The sequence below is a fragment of the Oncorhynchus nerka genome, linkage group LG18 (assembly GCF_034236695.1).
Source record: "Oncorhynchus nerka isolate Pitt River linkage group LG18, Oner_Uvic_2.0, whole genome shotgun sequence".
Taxonomy (NCBI): Eukaryota; Metazoa; Chordata; class Actinopteri; order Salmoniformes; family Salmonidae; genus Oncorhynchus; species Oncorhynchus nerka.
Window position 1 is genome coordinate 5,532,997 of NC_088413.1, and position 24,855 is coordinate 5,557,851.

General features: G+C 48.3%; 1 protein-coding gene across 1 annotated transcript in view; it reads left to right on the plus strand.

The window, feature by feature from the left end:
• Positions 1–24,855, plus strand: part of tll1 (tolloid-like 1) — a 447,864-nt gene that overhangs the window by 180,932 nt on the left and 242,077 nt on the right. The window contains exon 10 of the mRNA XM_065004503.1: positions 21,876–21,991. Within this exon, the coding sequence (XP_064860575.1) occupies positions 21,876–21,991 (116 nt within the window). The remainder of the gene's footprint in view (positions 1–21,875; positions 21,992–24,855) is intronic.

A 24,855-nucleotide genomic window follows, 5' to 3' on the forward strand; every position in this document is an offset into this window, starting at 1 on the left:
GTTTCCTCCCTCCAGCCAGTCAGGTTCCTCAGAGACTGTGACTGTGATGTTTCCTCCCTCCAGCCAGTCAGGTTCCTCAGAGACTGTGATGTTTCCTCCCTCCAGCCAGTCAGGTTCCTCAGAGACTGTGATGTCTTCTCCCTCCAGCCAGTCAGGTTCCTCAGAGACTGTGATGTCTCCTCCCTCCAGCCAGTCAGGTTCCTCAGAGACTGTGATGTTTCCTCCCTCCAGTCAGGTTCCTCAGAGACTGTGATGTCTCCTCCCTCCAGCCAGTCAGGTTCCTCAGAGACTGTGATGTTTCCTCCCTCCAGCCAGTCAGGTTCCTCAGAGACTGTGATGTCTCCTCCCCCTCCAGCCAGTCAGGTTCCTCAGAGACTGTGATGTTTCCTCCCTCCAGCCAGTCAGGTTCCTCAGAGACTGTGATGTTTCCTCCCTCCAGCCAGTCAGGTTCCTCAGAGACTGTGATGTTTCCTCCCTCCAGCCAGTCAGGTTCCTCAGAGACTGTGATGTTTCCTCCCTCCAGCCAGTCAGGTTCCTCAGAGACTGTGATGTCTCCTCCCTCCAGCCAGTCAGGTTCCTCAGAGACTGTGATGTTTCCTCCCTCCAGCCAGTCAGGTTCCTCAGAGACTGTGATGTCTCCTCCCTCCAGCCAGTCAGGTTCCTCAGAGACTGTGATGTCTCCTCCCTCCAGCCAGTCAGGTTCCTCAGAGACTGTGATGTCCAGCCAGTCAGGTTCCTCAGAGACTGTGATGTTTCCTCCAGCCAGTCAGGTTCCTCAGAGACTGTGATGTTTCCTCCCTCCAGCCAGTCAGGTTCCTCAGAGACTGTGATGTTTCCTCCCTCCAGCCAGTCAGGTTCCTCAGAGACTGTGATGTCTCCTCCCTCCAGCCAGTCAGGTTCCTCAGAGACTGTGATGTTTCCTCCAGCCAGTCAGGTTCCACAGAGACTGTGATGTTTCCTCCCTCCAGCCAGTCAGGTTCCTCAGAGACTGTGATGTTTCCTCCTCCAGCCAGTCAGGTTCCTCAGAGACTGTGATGTTCCTCCCTCCAGCCAGTCAGGTTCCTCAGAGACTGTGATGTTTCCTCCCTCCAGCCAGTCAGGTTCCTCAGAGACTGTGATGTTTCCTCCGTCCAGCCAGTCAGGTTCCTCAGAGACTGTGATGTGTCCTCCAGCCAGTCAGGTTCCACAGAGACTGTGATGTTTCCTCCCTCCAGCCAGTCAGGTTCCTCAGAGACTGTGATGTTTCCTCCCTCCAGCCAGTCAGGTTCCTCAGAGACTGTGATGTCTCCTCCCTCCAGCCAGTCAGGTTCCTCAGAGACTGTGATGTTTCCTCCCTCCAGCCAGTCAGGTTCCTCAGAGACTGTGATGTTTCCTCCCTCCAGCCAGTCAGGTTCCTCAGAGACTGTGATGTTTCCTCCCTCCAGCCAGTCAGGTTCCTCAGAGACTGTGATGTTTCCTCCATCCAGCCAGTCAGGTTCCTCAGAGACTGTGATGTGTCCTCCATCCAGCCAGTCAGGTTCCTCAGAGACTGTGATGTGTCCTCCAGCCAGTCAGGTTCCTCAGAGACTGTGATGTCTCCTCCCTCCAGCCAGTCAGGTTCCTCAGAGACTGTGATGTCTCCTCCCTCCAGCCAGTCAGGTTCCTCAGAGACTGTGATGTTTCCTCCAGCCAGTCAGGTTCCTCAGAGACTGTGATGTTTCCTCCCTCCAGCCAGTCAGGTTCCTCAGAGACTGTGATGTTTCCTCCCTCCAGCCAGTCAGGTTCCTCAGAGACTGTGATGTCTCCTCCCTCCAGCCTGTCAGGTTCCTCAGAGACTGTGATGTTTCCTCCCTCCAGCCAGTCAGGTTCCTCAGAGACTGTGATGTCTCCTCCCTCCAGCCTGTCAGGTTCCTCAGAGACTGTGATGTTTCCTCCCTCCAGCCAGTCAGGTTCCTCAGAGACTGTGATGTTCCTCCTCCAGCCAGTCAGGTTCCTCAGAGACTGTGATGTTTCCTCCCTCCAGCCAGTCAGGTTCCTCAGAGACTGTGATGTTTCCTCCCTCCAGCCAGTCAGGTTCCTCAGAGACTGTGATGTCTCCTCCAGCCCTCCAGCCAGTCAGGTTCCTCAGAGACTGTGATGTTTCCTCCCTCCAGCCAGTCAGGTTCCTCAGAGACTGTGATGTTTCCTCCAGCCAGTCAGGTTCCTCAGAGACTGTGATGTTTCCTCCCTCCAGCCAGTCAGGTTCCTCAGAGACTGTGATGTCTCCTCCCTCCAGCCAGTCAGGTTCCTCAGAGACGGTGATGTTTCCTCCCTCCAGCCAGTCAGGTTCCTCAGAGACTGTGATGTTCTCCTCCCTCCAGCCAGTCAGGTTCCTCAGAGACTGTGATGTTTCCTCCCTCCAGCCAGTCAGGTTCCTCAGAGACTGTGATGTGTCCTCCCTCCAGCCAGTCAGGTTCCTCAGAGACTGTGATGTTTCCTCCCTCCAGCCAGTCAGGTTCCTCAGAGACTGTGATGTTTCCTCCCTCCAGCCAGTCAGGTTCCTCAGAGACTGTGATGTTTCCTCCCTCCAGCCAGTCAGGTTCCTCAGAGACTGTGATGTTCCTCCCTCCAGCCAGTCAGGTTCCTCAGAGACTGTGATGTTCCTCCCTCCAGCCAGTCAGGTTCCTCAGAGACTGTGATGTTCCTCCCTCCAGCCAGTCAGGTTCCTCAGAGACTGTGATGTCTCCTCCCTCCAGCCAGTCAGGTTCCTCAGAGACTGTGATGTTTCCTCCCTCCAGCCAGTCAGGTTCCTCAGAGACTGTGATGTTCCTCCCTCCAGCCAGTCAGGTTCCTCAGAGACTGTGATGTCTCCTCCCTCCAGCCAGTCAGGTTCCTCAGAGACTGTGATGTTCCTCCTCCAGCCAGTCAGGTTCCTCAGAGACTGTGATGTTTCCTCCCTCCAGCCAGTCAGGTTCCTCAGAGACTGTGATGTTTCCTCCTCCAGCCAGTCAGGTTCCTCAGAGACTGTGATGTTTCCTCCCTCCAGCCAGTCAGGTTCCTCAGAGACTGTGATGTTTCCTCCCTCCAGCCAGTCAGGTTCCTCAGAGACTGTGATGTTTCCTCCCTCCAGCCAGTCAGGTTCCTCAGAGACTGTGATGTTTCCTCCCTCCAGCCAGTCAGGTTCCTCAGAGACTGTGATGTCTCCTCCCTCCAGCCAGTCAGGTTCCTCAGAGACTGTGATGTTTCCTCCCTCCAGCCAGTCAGGTTCCTCAGAGACTGTGATGTTTCCTCCTGCCAGTCAGGTTCCTCAGAGACTGTGATGTCTCCTCCCTCCAGCCAGTCAGGTTCCTCAGAGACTGTGATGTTTCCTCCCTCCAGCCAGTCAGGTTCCTCAGAGACTGTGATGTCTCCTCCCTCCAGCCAGTCAGGTTCCTCAGAGACTGTGATGTTTCCTCCCTCCAGCCAGTCAGGTTCCTCAGAGACTGTGATGTCTCCTCCCTCCAGCCAGTCAGGTTCCTCAGAGACTGTGATGTTTCCTCCCTCCAGCCAGTCAGGTTCCTCAGAGACTGTGATGTTGCCTCCTCCAGCCAGTCAGGTTCCTCAGAGACTGTGATGTTTCCTCCCTCCAGCCAGTCAGGTTCCTCAGAGACTGTGATGTCTCCTCCCTCCAGCCAGTCAGGTTCCTCAGAGACTGTGATGTTTCCTCCCTCCAGCCAGTCAGGTTCCTCAGAGACTGTGATGTCTCCTCCCTCCAGCCAGTCAGGTTCCTCAGAGACTGTGATGTTTCCTCCCTCCAGCCAGTCAGGTTCCTCAGAGACTGTGATGTCTCCTCCAGCCAGTCAGGTTCCTCAGAGACTGTGATGTTTCCTCCCTCCAGCCAGTCAGGTTCCTCAGAGACTGTGATGTTTCCTCCCTCCAGCCAGTCAGGTTCCTCAGAGACTGTGATGTTTCCTCCCTCCAGCCAGTCAGGTTCCTCAGAGACTGTGATGTCTCCTCCCTCCAGCCAGTCAGGTTCCTCAGAGACTGTGATGTTTCCTCCCTCCAGCCAGTCAGGTTCCTCAGAGACTGTGATGTCTCCTCCAGCCAGTCAGGTTCCTCAGAGACTGTGATGTTTCCTCCCTCCAGCCAGTCAGGTTCCTCAGAGACTGTGATGTTTCCTCCCTCCAGCCAGTCAGGTTCCTCAGAGACTGTGATGTTTCCTCCCTCCAGCCAGTCAGGTTCCTCAGAGACTGTGATGTCTCCTCCCTCCAGCCAGTCAGGTTCCTCAGAGACTGTGATGTTTCCTCCCTCCAGCCAGTCAGGTTCCTCAGAGACTGTGATGTCTCCTCCCTCCAGCCAGTCAGGTTCCTCAGAGACTGTGATGTTTCCTCCCTCCAGCCAGTCAGGTTCCTCAGAGACTGTGATGTTTCCTCCCTCCAGCCAGTCAGGTTCCTCAGAGACTGTGATGTCTCCTCCCTCCAGCCAGTCAGGTTCCTCAGAGACTGTGATGTTTCCTCCCTCCAGCCAGTCAGGTTCCTCAGAGACTGTGATGTCTCCTCCCTCCAGCCAGTCAGGTTCCTCAGAGACTGTGATGTTTCCTCCCTCCAGCCAGTCAGGTTCCTCAGAGACTGTGATGTTTCCTCCCTCCAGCCAGTCAGGCCAGAGACTGTGATGTTCCTCCTCCAGCCAGTCAGGTTCCTCAGAGACTGTGATGTTCCTCCCTCCAGCCAGTCAGGTTCCTCAGAGACTGTGATGTCTCCTCCCAGCCAGTCAGGTTCCTCAGAGACTGTGATGTTTCCTCCCTCCAGCCAGTCAGGTTCCTCAGAGACTGTGATGTTTCCTCCTCCAGCCAGTCAGGTTCCTCAGAGACTGTGATGTTTCCTCCCTCCAGCCAGTCAGGTTCCTCAGAGACTGTGATGTTTTCCTCCAGCCAGTCAGGTTCCTCAGAGACTGTGATGTCTCCTCCTCCAGCCAGTCAGGTTCCTCAGAGACTGTGATGTTTCCTCCCTCCAGCCAGTCAGGTTCCTCAGAGACTGTGATGTTTCCTCCCTCCAGCCAGTCAGGTTCCTCAGAGACTGTGATGTTTCCTCCTCCAGCCAGTCAGGTTCCTCAGAGACTGTGATGTTTCCTCCCTCCAGCCAGTCAGGTTCCTCAGAGACTGTGATGTTCTCCTCCTCCAGCCAGTCAGGTTCCTCAGAGACTGTGATGTTTCCTCCCTCCAGCCAGTCAGGTTCCTCAGAGACTGTGATGTTTCCTCCCTCCAGCCAGTCAGGTTCCTCAGAGACTGTGATGTTTCCTCCTCCAGCCAGTCAGGTTCCTCAGAGACTGTGATGTTTCCTCCAGCCAGTCAGGTTCCTCAGAGACTGTGATGTCTCCTCCCTCCAGCCAGTCAGGTTCCTCAGAGACTGTGATGTTTCCCTCTCCAGCCAGTCAGGTTCCTCAGAGACTGTGATGTTTCCTCCCTCCAGCCAGTCAGGTTCCTCAGAGACTGTGATGTCTCCTCCCTCCAGCCAGTCAGGTTCCTCAGAGACTGTGATGTTTCCTCCCTCCAGCCAGTCAGGTTCCTCAGAGACTGTGATGTCTCCTCCCTCCAGCCAGTCAGGTTCCTCAGAGACTGTGATGTTTCCTCCCTCCAGCCAGTCAGGTTCCTCAGAGACTGTGATGTTTCCTCCCTCCAGCCAGTCAGGTTCCTCAGAGACTGTGATGTCTCCTCCCTCCAGCCAGTCAGGTTCCTCAGAGACTGTGATGTTTCCTCCCTCCAGTCAGGTTCCTCAGAGACTGTGATGTCTCCTCCCTCCATCCAGTCAGGTTCCTCAGAGACGGTGATGTGTCCTCCCTCCAGCCAGTCAGGTTCCTCAGAGACTGTGATGTTTCCTCCCTCCAGCCAGTCAGGTTCCACAGAGAATGTGATGTTCCTCCCTCCAGCCAGTCAGGTTCCTCAGAGACTGTGATGTTCCTCCTCCAGCCAGTCAGGTTCCTCAGAGACTGTGATGTCTCCTCCTCCAGCCAGTCAGGTTCCTCAGAGACTGTGATGTTTCCTCCCTCCAGCCAGTCAGGTTCCTCAGAGACTGTGATGTTTCCTCCTCCAGCCAGTCAGGTTCCTCAGAGACTGTGATGTTCCTCCTCCAGCCAGTCAGGTTCCTCAGAGACTGTGATGTTTCCTCCCTCCAGCCAGTCAGGTTCCTCAGAGACTGTGATGTTCCTCCCTCCAGCCAGTCAGGTTCCTCAGAGACTGTGATGTTTCCTCCCCTCCAGCCAGTCAGGTTCCTCAGAGAGCCAGTCAGGTTCCTGATGTGTGATTCCTCCCTCCAGCCAGTCAGGCCAGTGATGGTTCCTCCAGCCAGTCAGGTTCCTCAGAGACTGTGATGTTTCCTCCTCCAGCCAGTCAGGTTCCTCAGAGACTGTGATGTCCCTCCAGCCAGTCAGGTTCCTCCCTGTGATGTTTCCTCCTCCAGCCAGTCAGGTTCCTCAGAGACTGTGATGTTTCCTCCCTCCAGCCAGTCAGGTTCCTCAGAGACTGTGATGTTTCCTCCCTCCAGCCAGTCAGGTTCCTCAGAGACTGTGATGTTCCCTCCAGCCAGTCAGGTTCCTCAGAGACTGTGATGTTTCCTCCCTCCAGTCAGGTTCCTCAGAGACTGTGATGTTTCCTCCCTCCAGCCAGTCAGGTTCCTCAGAGACTGTGATGTCTCCTCCCTCCAGCCAGTCAGGTTCCTCAGAGACTGTGATGTCTCCTCCCTCCAGCCAGTCAGGTTCCTCAGAGACTGTGATGTGTCCTCCCTCCAGCCAGTCAGGTTCCTCAGAGACTGTGATGTCTCCTCCCTCCAGCCAGTCAGGTTCCTCAGAGACTGTGATGTTTCCTCCCTCCAGCCAGTCAGGTTCCTCAGAGACTGTGATGTTTCCTCCCTCCAGCCAGTCTGTTTCCTCAGAGACTGTGATGTTCCTCCCTCCAGCCAGTCAGGTTCCTCAGAGACTGTGATGTTTCCTCCCTCCAGCCAGTCAGGTTCCTCAGAGACTGTGATGTTTCCTCCCTCCAGCCAGTCAGGTTCCTCAGAGACTGTGATGTTTCCTCCCTCCAGCCAGTCAGGTTCCTCAGAGACTGTGATGTTTCCTCCCTCCAGCCAGTCAGGTTCCTCAGAGACTGTGATGTTTCCTCCCTCCAGCCAGTCAGGTTCCTCAGAGACTGTGATGTTTCCTCCCTCCAGCCAGTCAGGTTCCTCAGAGACTGTGATGTTTCCTCCCTCCAGCCAGTCAGGTTCCTCAGAGACTGTGATGTTTCCTCCTCCAGCCAGTCAGGTTCCTCAGAGACTGTGATGTTTCCTCCCTCCAGCCAGTCAGGTTCCTCAGAGACTGTGATGTTTCCTCCCTCCAGCCAGTCAGGTTCCTCAGAGACTGTGATGTTTCCTCCCTCCAGCCAGTCAGGTTCCTCAGAGACTGTGATGTTTCCTCCAGCCAGTCAGGTTCCTCAGAGACTGTGATGTTTCCTCCCTCCAGCCAGTCAGGTTCCTCAGAGACTGTGATGTTTCCTCCCTCCAGCCAGTCAGGTTCCTCAGAGACTGTGATGTTTCCTCCCTCCAGCCAGTCAGGTTCCTCAGAGACTGTGATGTCTCCTCCCTCCAGCCAGTCAGGTTCCTCAGAGACTGTGATGTTTCCTCCCTCCAGCCAGTCAGGTTCCTCAGAGACTGTGATGTCTCCTCCCTCCAGCCAGTCAGGTTCCTCAGAGACTGTGATGTTTCCTCCCTCCAGCCAGTCAGGTTCCTCAGAGACTGTGATGTTTCCCTCTCCAGCCAGTCAGGTTCCTCAGAGACTGTGATGTTTCCTCCCTCCAGCCAGTCAGGTTCCTCAGAGACTGTGATGTTTCCTCCCTCCAGCCAGTCAGGTTCCTCAGAGACTGTGATGTTTCCTCCCTCCAGCCAGTCAGGTTCCTCAGAGACTGTGATGTTTCCTCCCTCCAGCCAGTCAGGTTCCTCAGAGACTGTGATGTTTCCTCCCTCCAGCCAGTCAGGTTCCTCATAGACTGGGATGTTTCCTCCCTCCAGCCAGTCAGGTTCCTCAGAGACTGTGATGTTTCCTCCCTCCAGCCAGTCAGGTTCCTCAGAGACTGTGATGTTTCCTCCCTCCAGCCAGTCAGGTTCCTCAGAGACTGTGATGTTTCCTCCCTCCAGCCAGTCAGGTTCCTCAGAGACTGTGATGTTTCCTCCCTCCAGCCAGTCAGGTTCCTCAGAGACTGTGATGTTTCCTCCCTCCAGCCAGTCAGGTTCCTCAGAGACTGTGATGTTTCCTCCCTCCAGCCAGTCAGGTTCCTCAGAGACTGTGATGTCAGGTTCCTCCCTCCAGCCAGTCAGGTTCCTCAGAGACTGTGATGTTTCCTCCCTCCAGCCAGTCAGGTTCCTCAGAGACTGTGATGTTTCCTCCTCCAGCCAGTCAGGTTCCTCAGAGACTGTGATGTGTCCTCCTCCAGCCAGTCAGGTTCCTCAGAGACTGTGATGTGTCCTCCCTCCAGCCAGTCAGGTTCCTCAGAGACTGTGATGTTTCCTCCCTCCAGCCAGTCAGGTTCCTCAGAGACTGTGATGTTTCCTCCCTCCAGCCAGTCAGGTTCCTCAGAGACGGTGATGTTTCCTCCCTCCAGCCAGTCAGGTTCCTCAGAGACTGTGATGTTTCCTCCCTCCAGCCAGTCAGGTTCCTCATAGACTGGGATGTTTCCTCCCTCCAGCCAGTCAGGTTCCTCATAGACTGGGATGTTTCCTCCCTCCAGCCAGTCAGGTTCCTCAGAGACTGTGATGTTTCCTCCCTCAGGGATGTCACACATGGCAGGCGCAACCATGAAGTGAGGTTTGTAGTTCTTCAAATCTTGGCCTACCGAGTACACATTGAGATATGGATGAGGTTCCTAGGGCTTCCACTAGATGTCAACCGTATTTTGAAACTTAAATGAGGATTCTACTATAAAGGAGGGGCTCATGAGACCTTTTGAGTCAGTCTCATGACGCGCGCTCCCGACAGAGTTACCTCTCGTTCCAGAGCCTTTCTGAAGACAAAGGACTTCTCCGGTTGGAACATTATTCATGTTTTATGTTAAAAACATCCTAACGATTGATTCCATACATCGTCTGACATGTTTCTAAACTGAACTTTTCTAGTTTTTGTCTGGATGAAATGCTCGCGCCTCATGAAGATGGATTACTGGGCTGAATACGCTAACAACAAGTGACTATTTGGACTTAAATGATGGCACTGCATGGATCAAATCAGTCATTTATTGTCGAACTGGGATTCCTGGGAGTGCATTCTGATGAAGATCATCAAAGGTAAGTGAATATTTATGGTGTTGTTTCTAACTTTGTTGACTCCAAAATGGCGGATATTTCTCTGGCTGGATTGTGTTCTGAGGGGCGTTCTCAGATTATGCTTTTTCCGTAAAGTTTTTTTGAAATCTGACACAGCGGTTGCATTTTTGTGACTTGGCAGTGACCTGACACAATCATTTAGCTGTAAATCATTTTTGAAATCGGACACGATGGATTAAAAAGATGAACCTTGACCAAGATGCGGAGTCCCCTGAAGAGAGTAGCAGCGGGGGGACCGGAGAGGCAGCAATATGGGATTCCCCCAGGGGGCTCAGACAAGGGCGTAATCAGGGAACATTCCGTTTTGTTGCCACTTATCATCATAGGATTCCGTTTTCGTTTTTTATATGTTCATGTTTAACTTTCATTTGCTGTATTGGACTTGTTAATGTGTGAAAACTACATATTTCTAAAATATATTTTTGAATTTCGCGCACTGCCTTTTCAGCGGGATGTTGCTAGCGGAACCTCTGCCCTACACAGATTTGAACCCCTAACCCTGAACCCTTAACCCCTAACCCCTAATCCTAAACCTTAACATCAAACCCTAACCTTCAAACTAACCCTAACCCTTAACCCCTAATCCTAAACCTTAACCTCAAACCCTAACCTTCAAACTAACCCTAACCCCTAACCCTGAACCCTTAACCCCTAACCCCTAACCCTCAAACTAACCCGAAGGTTTGAGTGGCGGAGACTTTAATGCAGGGAAATTTAAATTAGTTTTACTGAATTTCTGCCAGCATATTACATGTGAAAAACTCTAGACCACCTTTACTCCACACACAGAGATGTGAACAAAGCTCTCCCTCACCTTCCATTTGGAAAATCTGACCATAATTCTATCCTCCTGATTCCTGCTTAGAAGAACAAATTAAAGCAGGAAGTAGCAGTGACTCGGTCTATAAAAAAGTGTTCAGATGAAGCAGATGCTAAACTACAGGTCTGTTTTGCTATCACAGACTGGAACATGTTCTGGGATTTATCTGATGGCATTGAGGAATACACCACTTCAGTCACCGGCTTCACCAGTAAGTGCATCGAGGACGTCGTCCTCACAGTAACCGTGCGTACATACCCCAACCAGAAGCCATGGATTACAGGCAACATTCGCACTGAGCTAAAGGGTAGAGCTGCCGCTTTCAAGAAGCAGGGACTCTAACCTGGAAGTTTATAAGAAATCCTGCCATGCCCTCCAACGAACTATCAAACAGGCAAAGCGTCAATACAGGGCTAAGATCGAATCATACTACACCGGCTCTGACACTCATCTTATGTGGCAGGGCTTGCAAACTATTACACATTACTATGGGAAGCCCAGCCGTGAGCTGCCCAGCCTTCCAGACGAGCTAAATGACTTCTATGCTCGCTTCGAGGCAAGTGACACTGAAATATGCATGAGAGCATCAGCTGTTCCGGATGACTGTGTGATCACGCTCTCCGCAGCAGGGTTGTGACAAAAAATCACACTCATTCTTATGTTAAATAAATGTATTGTATAGTGTGTGTGGCAGGCTTACAACGATATCAAAAAACAACATTTGAGAGTGCACTGAGCCTGGTGCTAGAGGGGATTACAGAATGTTACAGTAGAATATAGAATGGTACAGTAGAAGGGTCAGAATAGAATATTATAATAAAATGATAGAATAGAATGTAAGAATTGAATGTTACAGTAGAATGTCAGAATAGAATGTTAGAATAGAATGTTATAGTAGAATGTCAGAATGAATATTAGGATAAAATGTTATAATAGAATGTTACAGTAGAATGTCAGAATAGAATGTTAGAATAAAATATTACAATAGAATGTTACAATAGAATGTTACAATATAATGTTACACTAGAATGTTAGAATATAATGTTACAGTAGAATGTCAGAATAGAATGTTACAATAGAATGTCAGAATAAAATGTTACAGTAGAATGTCAGAATAGAATATTTAAATAAAATGTTAGAATAGAATATTACAGTCAAATGTCAGAATGGAATGTTACAGTAGAATGTCAGAATAGAATATTTAAATAAAATGTTAGAATATAATGTTAGAATATAATGTTAGAATATAATGTTTACAGTCAAATGTCAGAATAGAATGCTAGAATATAATGTTACAATAGAATGTTACAATAGAATATTACAGTAGAATGTTAGAATATAATGTTACAGTTGAATGTTACAATAGAATGTCAGAATAGAATGCTAGAATATAATGTTACAATATAATGTTACAATATAATATTACAGTAGAATGTTACAATATAATGTTGCAACAGAATGTTACTATAGAATGTTACAATAGAATGTTACAATAGAATGTCAGAATAAAATGTCAGAATCTAATGTTAGAATAGAATTTTAGAATAAAATGTTACAATAGAATGTCAAAATAGAATGTTAGAATATAATTTTAGAATAAAATGTTACAATAGAATGTCAAAATAGAATGTTAGAATAAAATGTTGCAATAGTATGTCAGAATAGAATGTTAGAATAGAATGTTAGAATAGAATGTTAGAATAGAATGTTAGAATAAAATGTTTTATTCATTTTATTGTGACATTCTGTTGTAACATTCTATTGTAACAATCTATTGTACCATTCTATTGTAACATTCTATTCTGACAGTCTATTCTGGCAGTCTATTGAAGCAACTTTGGCTCAACATCTGCACATACTGTCCTGATGTCTGTGTATAAGATGTGTGTGTGAGTCAGCATTCATACTGTCCTGATGTCTGTGTATAAGATGTGTGTGTGAGTGAGCATTCATGCGTGTGTGTGTGTGTGTGTGTGTGCATACTTGTGTGTGTGGTGAACCCAGCTGTAGTCCTTATGAGATCATATGTGACAACTGACAGATGAGCCGGGCCCTAGGGCACTCTGGGTAAAAACATCATGCATGATGGGAGAGGACGGCACGTGACTCATCTCACTACGAGAGAGATGGAGGGAGAGAAGGAAAGAGAGTTGGAGGGAGATATGGAACGAGAGATGGAGGGAGATATGGAACGAGAGATGGAGGGAGAGATGGAGGAGAGATGGAAGGAGAGATTGAGGGAGAGATGGAGAAAGAGATGGATAGGGAGATGGAGCGAGATGGAGCGGGAGATGGCGGGAGATATGAAGAAATAGAGAGAGATGGAGCGAAATATTAAGACAGAGATGGAGAAAGAGATGACGGAGAGATGGAGGGAGAAATAGGATGAAGAGATGTGAGAGATGGAGGGAGAGATGTAAAAGATAGAGAGCGATGGATGTAGAGGTGAAAGATAGAGAGAGAGATGGGAGTATAGATGGTAAAGATAGAGAGAGAGATGGGAGTGTTGATGGTAAAGATAGAGAGGGAGATGGGAGTAGAGATGGTAAAGATAGAGAGAGATGGGAGTAGAGATGGTAAAGATAGAGAGAGAGATGGGAGTAGAGATGGTAAAGATAGAGAGAGATGGGAGTATAGATGGTAAAGATAGAGAGAGATGGGAGTAGAGATGGTAAAGATAGAGAGATGGGAGTATAGATGGTAAAGATAGAGAGAGAGATGGGAGAAGAGATGGTAAAGATAGAGAGAGAGATGGTAAAGATAGAGAGAGAGATGGGAGTAGAGATGGTAAAGATAGAGAGAGAGATGGGAGTAGAGATGGTAAAGATAGAGAGAGAGATGGGAGTAGAGATGGTAAAGATAGAGAGAGAGATGGGAGTAGAGATGGTAAAGATAGAGAGAGATGGGAGTAGAGATGGTAAAGATAGAGAGAGAGATGGGAGTAGAGATGGTAAAGATAGAGAGAGAGATGGGAGTAGAGATGGTAAAGATAGAGAGAGAGATGGGAGTAGAGATGGTAAGATAGAGAGAGAGAGATGGGAGTAGAGATGGTAAAGATAGAGAGAGAGATGGGAGTAGAGATGGTAAAGATAGAGAGAGAGATGGGAGTAGAGATGGTAAAGATAGAGAGAGAGATGGGAGTAGAGATGGTAAAGATAGATAGAGAGAGAGATGGGAGTAGAGATGGTAAAGATAGAGAGAGAGATGGGAGTAGAGATGGTAAAGATAGAGAGAGATGGGAGTAGAGATGGTAAAGATAGAGAGAGAGATGGGAGTAGAGATGGTAAAGATAGAGAGATGGGAGTAGAGATGGTAAAGATAGAGAGAGATGGGAGTAGAGATGGTAAAGATAGAGAGAGATATGGGAGTAGAGATGGTAAAGATAGAGAGAGATGGGAGTATAGATGGTAAAGATAGAGAGAGATGGGAGTAGAGATGGTAAAGATAGAGAGAGATGGGAGTAGAGATGGTAAAGACAGAGAGAGATGGGAGTAGTGATGGTAAAGATAGAGAGAGAGATGGGAGTAGAGATGGTAAAGATAGAGAGAGATGGGAGTAGAGATGGTAAAGACAGAGAGAGAGATGGGAGTAGAGATGGTAAAGATAGAGAGAGATGGGAGTAGAGATGGTAAAGACAGAGAGAGAGATGGGAGTAGAGATGGTAAAGACAGAGAGAGAGATGGGAGTACAGATGGTAAAGATAGAGAGAGATGGGAGTATAGATGGTAAAGATAGAGAGAGATGGGAGTAGTGATGGTAAAGATAGAGAGAGAGATGGGAGTAGAGATGGTAAAGATAGAGAGAGAGATGGGAGTAGAGATGGTAAAGATAGAGAGAGAGATGGGAGTAGAGATGGTAAAGATAGAGAGAGATGGGAGTAGAGATAAAGATAGAGAGAGAGATGGGAGTAGAGATGGTAAAGAAGATAGAGAGAGAGATGGGAGTAGAGATGGTAAAGATAGAGAGAGAGATGGGAGTAGAGATGGTAAAGATAGAGAGAGAGGGAGTAGAGATGGTAAAGATAGAGAGAGAGATGGGAGTAGAGATGGTAAAGATAGAGAGAGAGATGGGAGTAGAGATGGTAAAGATAGAGAGAGAGAGATGGGAGTAGAGATGGTAAAGATAGAGAGAGAGATGGGAGTAGAGATGGTAAAGATAGAGAGAGAGAGAGATGGGAGTAGAGATGGTAAAGATAGAGAGAGATGGGAGTAGAGATGGTGAAAGATAGAGAGAGAGATGGGAGTAGAGATGGTAAAGATAGAGAGAGATGGAGTAGAGATGGTAAAGATAGAGAGAGAGATGGGAGTAGAGATGGTAAAGATAGAGAGAAGATAGAGATGGTAAAGAGAGAGATGGGAGTAGAGATGGTAAAGATAGAGAGAGATGGGAGTAGAGATGGTAAAGATAGAGAGAGATGGGAGTAGAGATGGTAAAGATAGAGAGAGATGGGAGTAGAGATGGTAAAGATAGAGAGAGATGGGAGTAGAGATGGTAAAGAAGAGAGAGAGATGGGAGTAGAGATGGTAAAGATAGAGAGAGAGATGGGAGTAGAGATGGTAAAGATAGAGAGAGATGGGAGTAGAGATGGTAAAGATAGAGAGAGAGAGATGGGAGATAGAGATGGTAAAGATAGAGAGAGATGGGAGTAGAGATGGTAAAGATAGAGAGAGAGATGGGAGTAGAGATGGTAAAGATAGAGAGATGGGAGTAAGATGGTAAAGATAGAGAGAGAGATGGGAGTAGAGATGGTAAAGATAGAGAGAGAGAGAGATGGGAGTAGAGATGGTAAAGATAGAGAGAGATGGGAGTAGAGATGGTAAAGATAGAGAGAGAGAGATGGGAGTAGAGATGGTAAAGATAGAGAGAGATGGGAGTAGAGATGGTAAAGATAGAGAGAGAGATGGGAGTAGAGATGGTAAAGATAGAGAGAGATGGGAGTAGAGATGGTAAAGATAGAGAGAGAGATGGGAGTAGAGATGGTAAAGAGAGAGAGAGATGGGAGTAGAGATGGTAAAGATAGAGAGAGAGAGATGGGAGTAGAGATGGTAAAGATAGAGAGAGAGATGGGAGTAGAGATGGTAAAGATAGAGAGAGAGATGGGAGTAGAGATGGTAAAGATAGAGAGAGATGGGAGTAGAGATGGTAAAGATAGAGAGAGAGATGGGAGTAGAGATGGTAAAGATAGAGAGAGATGGGAGTAGAGAAAGATGAGTAGAGAAAGATAGAGAGATGGGAGTAGAGATGGTAAAGATAGAGAGAGAGATGGGAGTAGAGATGGTAAAGATAGAGAGAGATGGGAGTAGAGATGGTAAAGATAGAGAGAGATGGGAGTAGAGATGGTAAAGATAGAGAGAGATGGGAGTAGAGATGGTAAAGATAGAGAGAGATGGGAGTAGAGATGGTAAAGATAGAGAGAGAGATGGGAGTAGAGATGGTAAAGATAGAGAGAGAGATGGGAGTAGAGATGGTAAAGATAGAGAGAGATGGGAGTAGAGATGGTAAAGATAGAGAGAGATGGGAGTAGAGATGGTAAAGATAGAGAGAGAGATGGGAGTAGAGATGGTAAAGATAGAGAGAGATGGGAGTATAGATGGTAAAGATAGAGAGAGATGGGAGTAGAGATGGTAAAGATAGAGAGAGAGATGGGAGTAGAGATGGTAAAGATAGAGATGGGAGTAGAGATGGTAAAGATAGAGAGAGAGATGGGAGTAGAGATGGTAAAGATAGAGAGAGATGGGAGTAGAGATGGTAAAGATAGAGAGATGGGAGTAGAGATGGTAAAGATAGAGAGAGAGATGGGGTAAGATGGTAAAGAGAGAGAGAGATGGGAGTAGAGATGGTAAAGATAGAGAGAGAGGGAGTAGAGATGGTAAAGATAGAGAGAGAGATGGGAGTAGAGATGGTAAAGATAGAGAGAGAGATGGGAGTAGAGATGGTAAAGATGGTAAAGACAGAGAGAGAGATGGGAGTAGAGATGGTAAAGATAGAGAGAGAGATGGGAGTAGTGATGGTAAAGATAGAGAGAGAGATGGGAGTAGAGATGGTAAAGATAGAGAGAGATGGGAGTAGAGATGGTAAAGATAGAGAGAGAGAGATGGTAAAGATAGAGATGGTAAAGATAGAGAGAGAGATGGGAGTAGAGATGGTAAAGATAGAGAGAGATGGGAGTAGAGATGGTAAAGATAGAGAGAGAGATGGGAGTAGAGATGGTAAAGATAGAGAGAGAGATGGGAGTAGAGATGGTAAAGATAGAGAGAGATGGGAGTAGAGATGGTAAAGATAGAGAGAGATGGGAGTAGAGATGGTAAAGATAGAGAGATGGGAGTAGAGATGGTAAAGATAGAGAGAGATGGGAGTAGAGATGGTAAAGATAGAGAGAGAGATGGGAGTAGAGATGGTAAAGAGAGAGAGAGAGAGATGGGAGTAGAGATGGTAGAGATAGAGAGAGATGGGAGTAGAGATGGTAAAGATAGAGAGAGATGGGAGTAGAGATGGTAAAGATAGAGAGAGAGATGGTAAAGATAGAGAGAGAGATGGGAGTAGAGATGGTAAAGATAGAGAGAGAGATGGGAGTAGTGATGGTAAAGATAGAGAGAGAGATAGGAGTAGTGATGGTAAAGATAGAGAGAGAGATGGGAGTAGTGATGGTAAAGACAGAGAGAGAGATGGGGGTAGAGATGGTAAAGATAGAGAGAGAGATGGGAGTAGTGATGGTAAAGATAGAGAGAGAGATGGGAGTAGAGATGGTAAAGATAGAGAGAGAGATGGGAGTAGAGATAGAGAGAGAGATGGGAGTAGAGATGGTAAAGATAGAGAGAGATGGGAGTAGAGATGGTAAAGATAGAGAGAGATGGGAGTAGAGATGGTAAAGATAGAGAGAGATGGGAGTAGAGATGGTAAAGATAGAGAGAGAGATGGGAGTAGAGATGGTAAAGATAGAGAGAGAGATGGGAGTAGAGATGGTAAAGATAGAGAGAGAGATGGGAGTAGAGATGGTAAAGATAGAGAGAGATGGGAGTAGAGATGGTAAAGATAGAGAGAGAGATGGGAGTAGAGATGGTAAAGATAGAGAGAGATGGGAGTATAGATGGTAAAGATAGAGAGAGATGGGAGTAGTGATGGTAAAGATAGAGAGAGAGATGGGAGTAGAGATGGTAAAGACAGAGAGAGAGATGGGAGTAGTGATGGTAAAGATAGAGAGAGAGATGGGAGTAGAGATGGTAAAGATGGGAGAGAGAGAGATGGGAGTAGAGATGGTAAAGAGAGAGAGAGATGGGAGTAGAGATGGTAAAGATAGAGAGAGAGATGGGAGTAGAGATGGTAAAGATAGAGAGAGATGGGAGTAGAGATGGTAAAGATAGAGAGATGGGAGAGAGATGGTAAAGATAGAGAGAGAGATGGTAAAGAAAGAGAGAGATGGGAGTAGAGATGGTAAAGATAGAGAGAGAGATGGGAGATAGAGATGGTAAAGATAGAGAGAGAGATGGGAGTAGAGATGGTAAAGATAAGAGATAGAGAGTAAAGATGGGAGATGGGAGAGATGGTAAAGATAGAGAGAGAGATGGGAGTAGAGATGGTAAAGATAGAGAGAGAGATGGGAGTAGAGATGGTAAAGATAGAGAGAGATGGGAGTAGAGATGGTAAAGATAGAGAGAGAGATGGGAGTAGAGATGGTAAAGATAGAGAGAGAGATGGGAGTAGAGATGGTAAAGATAGAGAGAGAGATGGGAGTAGAGATGGTAAAGATAGAGAGAGAGATGGGAGTAGAGATGGTAAAGATAGAGAGAGATGGGAGTAGAGATGGTAAAGATAGAGAGAGAGATGGGAGTAGAGATGTAAAGATAAAGATGGGAGTAGAGATGGTAAAGATGGGAGATGGGAGTAGAGATGGTAAAGATAGAGAGAGAGATGGGAGTAGAGATGGTAAAGATAGAGAGAGAGATGGGAGTAGAGATGGTAAAGATAGAGAGAGAGAGTAGAGATGGAAGATAGAGAGTGGGAAAGATGGTAAAGATAGAGAGAGATGGGAGTAGAGATGGTAAAGATAGAGAGAGATGGGAGTAGAGATGGTAAAGACAGAGAGAGAGATGGGAGTAGAGATGGTAAAGACAGAGAGAGAGATGGGAGTAGTGATGGTAAAGATAGAGAGAGATGGGAGTAGAGATGGTAAAGATAGAGAGAGATGGGAGTAGAGATGGTAAAGAAGAGAGAGATGGAGAGATGGGTAAAGATAGAGTAAAGAGAGAGATGGGAGTAGAGATGGTAAAGATAGAGAGAGATGGGAGTAGAGATGGTAAAGATAGAGAGAGATGGGAGTAGAGATGGTAAAGATAGAGAGAGATGGGAGTAGAGATGGTAAAGAAGAGAGAGATGGGAGAAGATGGAGAGAGATGGGGTAGAATGGTAAAGAGAGAGAGATGGGAGTAGAGATGGTAAAGATAGAGAGAGATGGGAGTAGAGATGGTAAAGATAGAGAGAGATGGGAGTAGAGATGGTAAAGATAGAGAGAGAGATGGGAGTAGAGATGGTAAAGATAGAGAGAGATGGGAGTAGAGATGGTAAAGATAGAGAGAGAGATGGGAGTAGAGATGGTAAAGATAGAGAGAGAGATGGGAGTAGAGATGGTAAAGATAGAGAGAGATGGGATGGGAGTAGAGATGGTAAAGATAGAGAGAGAGATGGGAGTAGAGATGGGTAGAGAGAAAGATAAAGAGAGAGAGATGGGAGTAGAGATGGTAAAGATAGAGAGAGAGATGGGAGTAGTAAAGATGGTAAAGATGGTAAAGATAGAGAGAGAGATGGGAGTAGAGATGGTAAAGATAGAGAGAGAGATGGGAGTAGAGATGGTAAAGATAGAGAGAGATGGGAGTAGAGATGGTAAAGATAGAGAGAGAGATGGGAGGGATGGTAGAGATGGTAAAGTAAAAGAGAGAGTAGAGATGGTAAAGATAGAGAGAGATGGGAGTAGAGATGGTAAAGATAGAGAGAGATGGGAGTAGAGATGGTAAAGATAGAGAGAGAGATGGGAGTAGAGATGTAAAGATAAAGAGAGAGAGAGATGGGAGTAGAGATGGTAAAGATAGAGAGAGAGATGGGAGTAGAGATGGTAAAGATAGAGAGAGAGATGGGAGTAGAGATGGTAAAGATAGAGAGAGAGATGGGAGTAGAGATGGTAAAGATAGAGAGAGAGATGGGAGTAGAGGTAAAGATAGAGAGAGTAGAGATGGTAAAGATAGAGAGAGATGGGAGTAGAGATGGTAAAGATAGAGAGAGAGATGGGAGAGAGATGGTAAAGATGAGAGAGTAGAGATGGTAAAGATAGAGAGAGATGGGAGTAGAGATGGTAAAGATAGAGAGAGAGAGATGGGAGTAGAGATGGTAAAGATAGAGAGAGAGATGGGAGTAGAGATGGTAAAGATAGAGAGAGAGATGGGAGTAGAGATGGTAAAGATAGAGAGAGATGGGAGTAGAGATGGTAAAGATAGAGAGAGAGATGGGAGTAGAGATGGTAAAAAGATAGAGAGAGATGGGAGTAGAGAGAGATGGTAAAGATAGAGAGAGATGGGAGTAGAGATGGTAAAGATAGAGAGAGATGGGAGTAGAGATGGTAAAGATAGAGAGAGAGAGATGGGAGTAGAGATGGTAAAGATAGAGAGAGATGGGAGTAGAGATGGTAAAGATAGAGAGAGATGGGAGTAGAGATGGTAAAGATAGAGAGAGAGATGGGAGTAGAGATGGTAAAGATAGAGAGAGATGGGTGGGAGTAGAGATGGTAAAGATAGAGAGAGAGATGGGAGTAGAGATGGTAAAGATAGAGAGAGAGATGGGAGTAGAGATGGTAAAGATAGAGAGAGATGGGAGTAGAGATGGTAAAGAGAGATGGGAGTAGAGATGGTAAAGATAGAGAGAGATGGGAGTAGAGATGGTAAAGATAGAGAGAGAGATAGAGATGGTAAAGATAGAGATGGTAAAGATAAAGAGAGAGAGATGGGAGTAGAGATGGTAAAGATAGAGAGAGATGGGAGTAGAGATGGTAAAGATAGAGAGAGAGATGGGAGTAGATGGTAAAGATGAGATGGGAAGAGATGGTAAAGATAGAGAGAGAGAGAGATGGTAAAGAGAGAGATGGTAAAGAGAGAGATGGGAGTAGAGATGGTAAAGATAGAGAGAGATGGGAGTAGAGATGGTAAAGATAGAGAGAGAGATGGGAGTATAGATGGTAAAGACAGAGAGAGAGATGGGAGTAGAGATGGTAAAGATAGAGAGAGAGATGGGAGTAGAGATGGTAAAGATAGAGAGAGAGATGGGAGTAGAGATGGTAAAGACAGAGAGAGATGAGATGGGAGAGATGGTAAAGATAGAGAGAGAGATGGGAGTAGAGATGGTAAAGATAGAGATGGTAAAGATAGGGAGATGGGAGAGATGGTAAAGATAGAGAGAGAGATGGGAGCAGAGATGGTAAAGATAGAGAGAGATGGGAGTAGAGATGGTAAAGATAGAGAGAGATGGGAGCAGAGATGATAAAGATAGAGAGAGAGAGAGATGGGAGCAGAGATGATAAAGATAGAGAGAGAGATGGGAGCAGAGATGGTAAAGATAGAGAGAGAGATGGGAGTAGAGATGGTAAAGATAGAGAGAGAGATGGGAGTAGAGATGATAAAGATAGAGAGAGAGATGGGAGTAGAGATGGTAAAGATAGAGAGAGAGATGGGAGCAGAGATGGTAAAGATAGAGAGAGAGATGGGAGCAGAGATGGTAAAGATAGAGAGAGAGATGGGAGCAGAGATGGTAAAGATAGAGAGAGATGTCCATGTTGATCCTTTTAGATGTGTTATTGTTCTACTGTTGACTGTCACCATTTCATTGTTGTTATTGCTATAATTTGTTATTATAATGTAATACCATTTACATGACTATTCGTAATGAATATCGATACAATGTCATATGTCATAGAAAAGAGTAACCTCTCTCTCTCTCTCTCTCTCTCTCTCTCTCTGCCCCCCCCATCTCTCTCTCTGTCCCCCCCTCTCTCTCTCTCTCTGTGTCTCTCAGAGATCTCTCTCTCTCTTCTCTGTCCCCCCTCTCTCTCTCTCTCTGCCCCCCATCTCTCTCTCTCTCTCTGCCTCCCCTCTCTCTCTCTCTCTCTCTCTCTTCTCTGCCCCCCTCTCTCTCTCTCTCTCTTTCTCTGCCCCCCCCTCTCTCTTTCTCTCTCTCTCTCTCTCCTCTCTCTCTCTCTCTCTCTCTCTCTCTCTCTCTCTCTCTCTCTCTCTCTCTCCTCTCTCTCTGTCTCTCCTCTCTCTCTGTCTCTCCTCTCTCTCTCTATATCTCTGCCCCCCATCTCTCTCTCTCTCTCTCTGCCCCCCCTCTCTCTCTCTCTCTCTCCTCTCTCTCTCTCTCTCCTCTCTCTCTCTCCTCTCTCCCTGTCTCTCTCTCTCTCTCTCTCTCTGTCTCTCTCTCTCTCTCTCTCTCTCTCTGTCTCTGTCTCTGTCTCTACTCTCTCTCTCTCTCTCTGTCTCTCCTCTCTCTCTCTCTCTCTCTCTCTCTGTCTCTCTCTCTCTCTCTCTCTCTCTCTCTCTGTCTCTACTCTCTCTCTCTCTCTCTCTCTCTCTCTCTCTCTCTCTCTCTCTCTCTCTCTCTCTCTCTCTGTCTCTCTGTCTCTCTCTCTCTCTCTCTCTCTCTCTCTCTCTCTCTCTCTCTGTCTCTCCTCTCTGTCTCTCTCTCTCTCTCTCTCTCTCTCTCTCTCTCTCTCTCTCTCTCTCTCTGTGTGTGTGTAGCGTGCGGGGAGACCCTACAGGAGTCGACAGGTAACTTCTCGTCGCCCGGTTACCCCAACGGTTACCCCTCGTACACACACTGTGTCTGGAGGGTCTCTGTCACCCCGGGAGAGAAGGTAAACACACACAGAGAGATATAGGGGAGAGAAGGTGAACACACAGAGAGATATAGGGGAGAGAAGGTAAACACACACAGAGATATAGGGGAGAGAAGGTGAACACAGAGAGATATAGGGGAGAGAAGGTAAACACAGAGATATAGGCGAGAGAAGGTGAACACACAGAGAGATATAGGGGAGAGAAGGTAAACACACAGAGAGAGATATAGGGGAGAGAAGGTAAACACACAGAGAGAGATATAGGGGAGAGAAGGTAAACACACAGAGAGATATAGGGAGAGAAGGTAAACACAGAGATATAGGGGAGAGAAGGTAAACACAGAGAGATATAGGGAGAGAAGGTAAACACAGAGAGATATAGGGAGAGAAGGTAAACACAGAGATATAGGGAGAGAAGGTAAACACACAGAGAGAGATATAGGGGAGAGAAGGTAAACACACACAGAGAGATATAGGGGAGAGAAGGTAAACACAGAGATATAGGGGAGAGAAGGTAAACACACAGAGAGAGATATAGGGGAGAGAAGGTAAACACACACAGAGAGATATAGGGGAGAGAAGGTAAACACAGAGATATAGGGGAGAGAAGGTAAACACACAGAGAGAGATATAGGGGAGAGAAGGTAAACACACACAGAGAGATATAGGGGAGAGAAGGTAAACACACAGAGTTATAGGGGAGAGAAGGTAAACACACAGAGATATAGGGGAGAGAAGGTAAACACACAGAGATATAGGGGAGAGAAGGTAAACACACACATAGATATAGGGGAGAGAAGGTAAACACACAGAGATATAGGGGAGAGAAGGTAAACACACACAGAGATATAGGGGAGAGAAGGTAAACACACAGAGATATAGGGGAGAGAAGGTAAACACACACAGAGATATAGGGGAGAGAAGGTAAACACATACCTCTCTTACACTGACTGGCCCCCACTTCCTTCCACCTCTCACACTGACTGGCCCCCACCTCCTTCCACCTCTCACACTGACTGGCCCCCACCTCCTTCCACCTCTCACACTGACTGGCCCCCACCTCCCTGGCCCCCACCTCCTTCCACCTCTCACACTGACTGGCCCACACTTCCTTCCACCCCTCACACTGACTGGCCCCACCTCCTTCCACCTCTCACACTGACTGGCCCCCACCTCCCTGGCCCCACCTCTCACACTGACTGGCCCTCACCTCCTTCCACCTCTCACACTGACTGGCCCCCACCTCCTTCCACCTCTCACACTGACTGGCCCCACCTCCTTCCACCTCTCACACTGACTGGCCCCCACCTCCTTCCACCTCTCACACTGACTGGCCCCCACCTCCTTCCACCTCTCACACTGACTGGCCCCCACCTCCTTCCACCTCTCACACTGACTGGCCCCCACCTCCTTCCACCTCTCACACTGACTGGCCCCCACCTCCTTCCACCTGTCACACTGACTGGCCCCCCCACCTCCTTCCACCTCTCACACTGACTGGCCCCCACCTCCTTCCACCTCTCACACTGACTGGCCCCCACCTCCCTGGCCCCCACCTCCTTCCACCCCTCACACTGACTGGCCCCCACTTCCTTCCACCTCTCACACTGACTGGCCCCCACCTCCTTCCACCTCTCACACTGACTGGCCCCCACTTCCTTCCACCTCTCACACTGATTGGCCCCACTTCCTTCCACCTCTCACACTGACTGGCCCCCACCTCCTTCCACCTCTCAGCCACACTGACTGGCCCCCACCTCCTTCCACCTCTCACACTGACTGGCCCCCACCTCCTTCCACCTCTCACACTGACTGGCCCCCACCTCCTTCCACCTCTCACACTGACTGGCCCCCACCTCCCTGGCCCCCACCTCCTTCCACCCTCACACTGACTGGCCCCCACTTCCTTCCACCCCTCACACTGACTGGCCCCCACCTCCTTCCACCTCTCACACTGACTGGCCCCCCACTTCCTTCCACCTCTCACACTGACTGGCCCCCCACTTCCTTCCACCTCTCACACTGACTGGCCCCCCACCTCCCTGGCCCCCACCTCTCACACTGACTGGCCCCCACTTCCTTCCACCTCTCACACTGACTGGCCCCCACCTCCCTGGCCCCCACTTCCTTCCACCTCTCACTGACTGGCCCCACCTCCTTCCATCTCTCACACTGACTGGCCCCCACTTCCTTCCACCTCTCACACTGACTGGCCCCCACCTCCCTGGCCCCCACCTCCTTCCACCTCTCACACTGACTGGCCCACACTTCCTTCCACCCCTCACACTGACTGGCCCCCACCTCCTTCTACCTCTCACACTGACTGGCCCCCACTTCCTTCCACCTCTCACACTGACTGGCCCCCACTTCCTTCCACCTCTCACACTGACTGGCCCCCACCTCCCTGGCCCCCCACCTCTCACACTGACTGGCCCCCACTTCCTTCCACCTCTCACACTGACTGGCCCCCACTTCCTTCCACCTCTCACACTGACTGGCCCCCACTTCCTTCCACCTCTCACACTGACTGGCCCCCACCTCCCTGGCCCCCACTTCCTTCTACCTCTCACACTGACTGGCCCCACCTCCTTCCATGTCTCACACTGACTGGCCCCCACTTCCTTCCACCTCTCACACTGACTGGCCCCCACCTCCCTGGCCCCCACCTCCTTCCACCTCTCACACTGACTGACCCCACCTCCTTCCACCTCTCACACTGACTGGCCCCCACCTCCTTCCACCTCTCACACTGACTGGCCCCCACCTCCTTCCACCTCTCACACTGACTGGCCCCCATCTCCTTCCACCTCTCACACTGACTGGCCCCCACCTCCTTCCATCTCTCACACTAACTGGCCCCCACCTCCTTCCACCTCTCACAC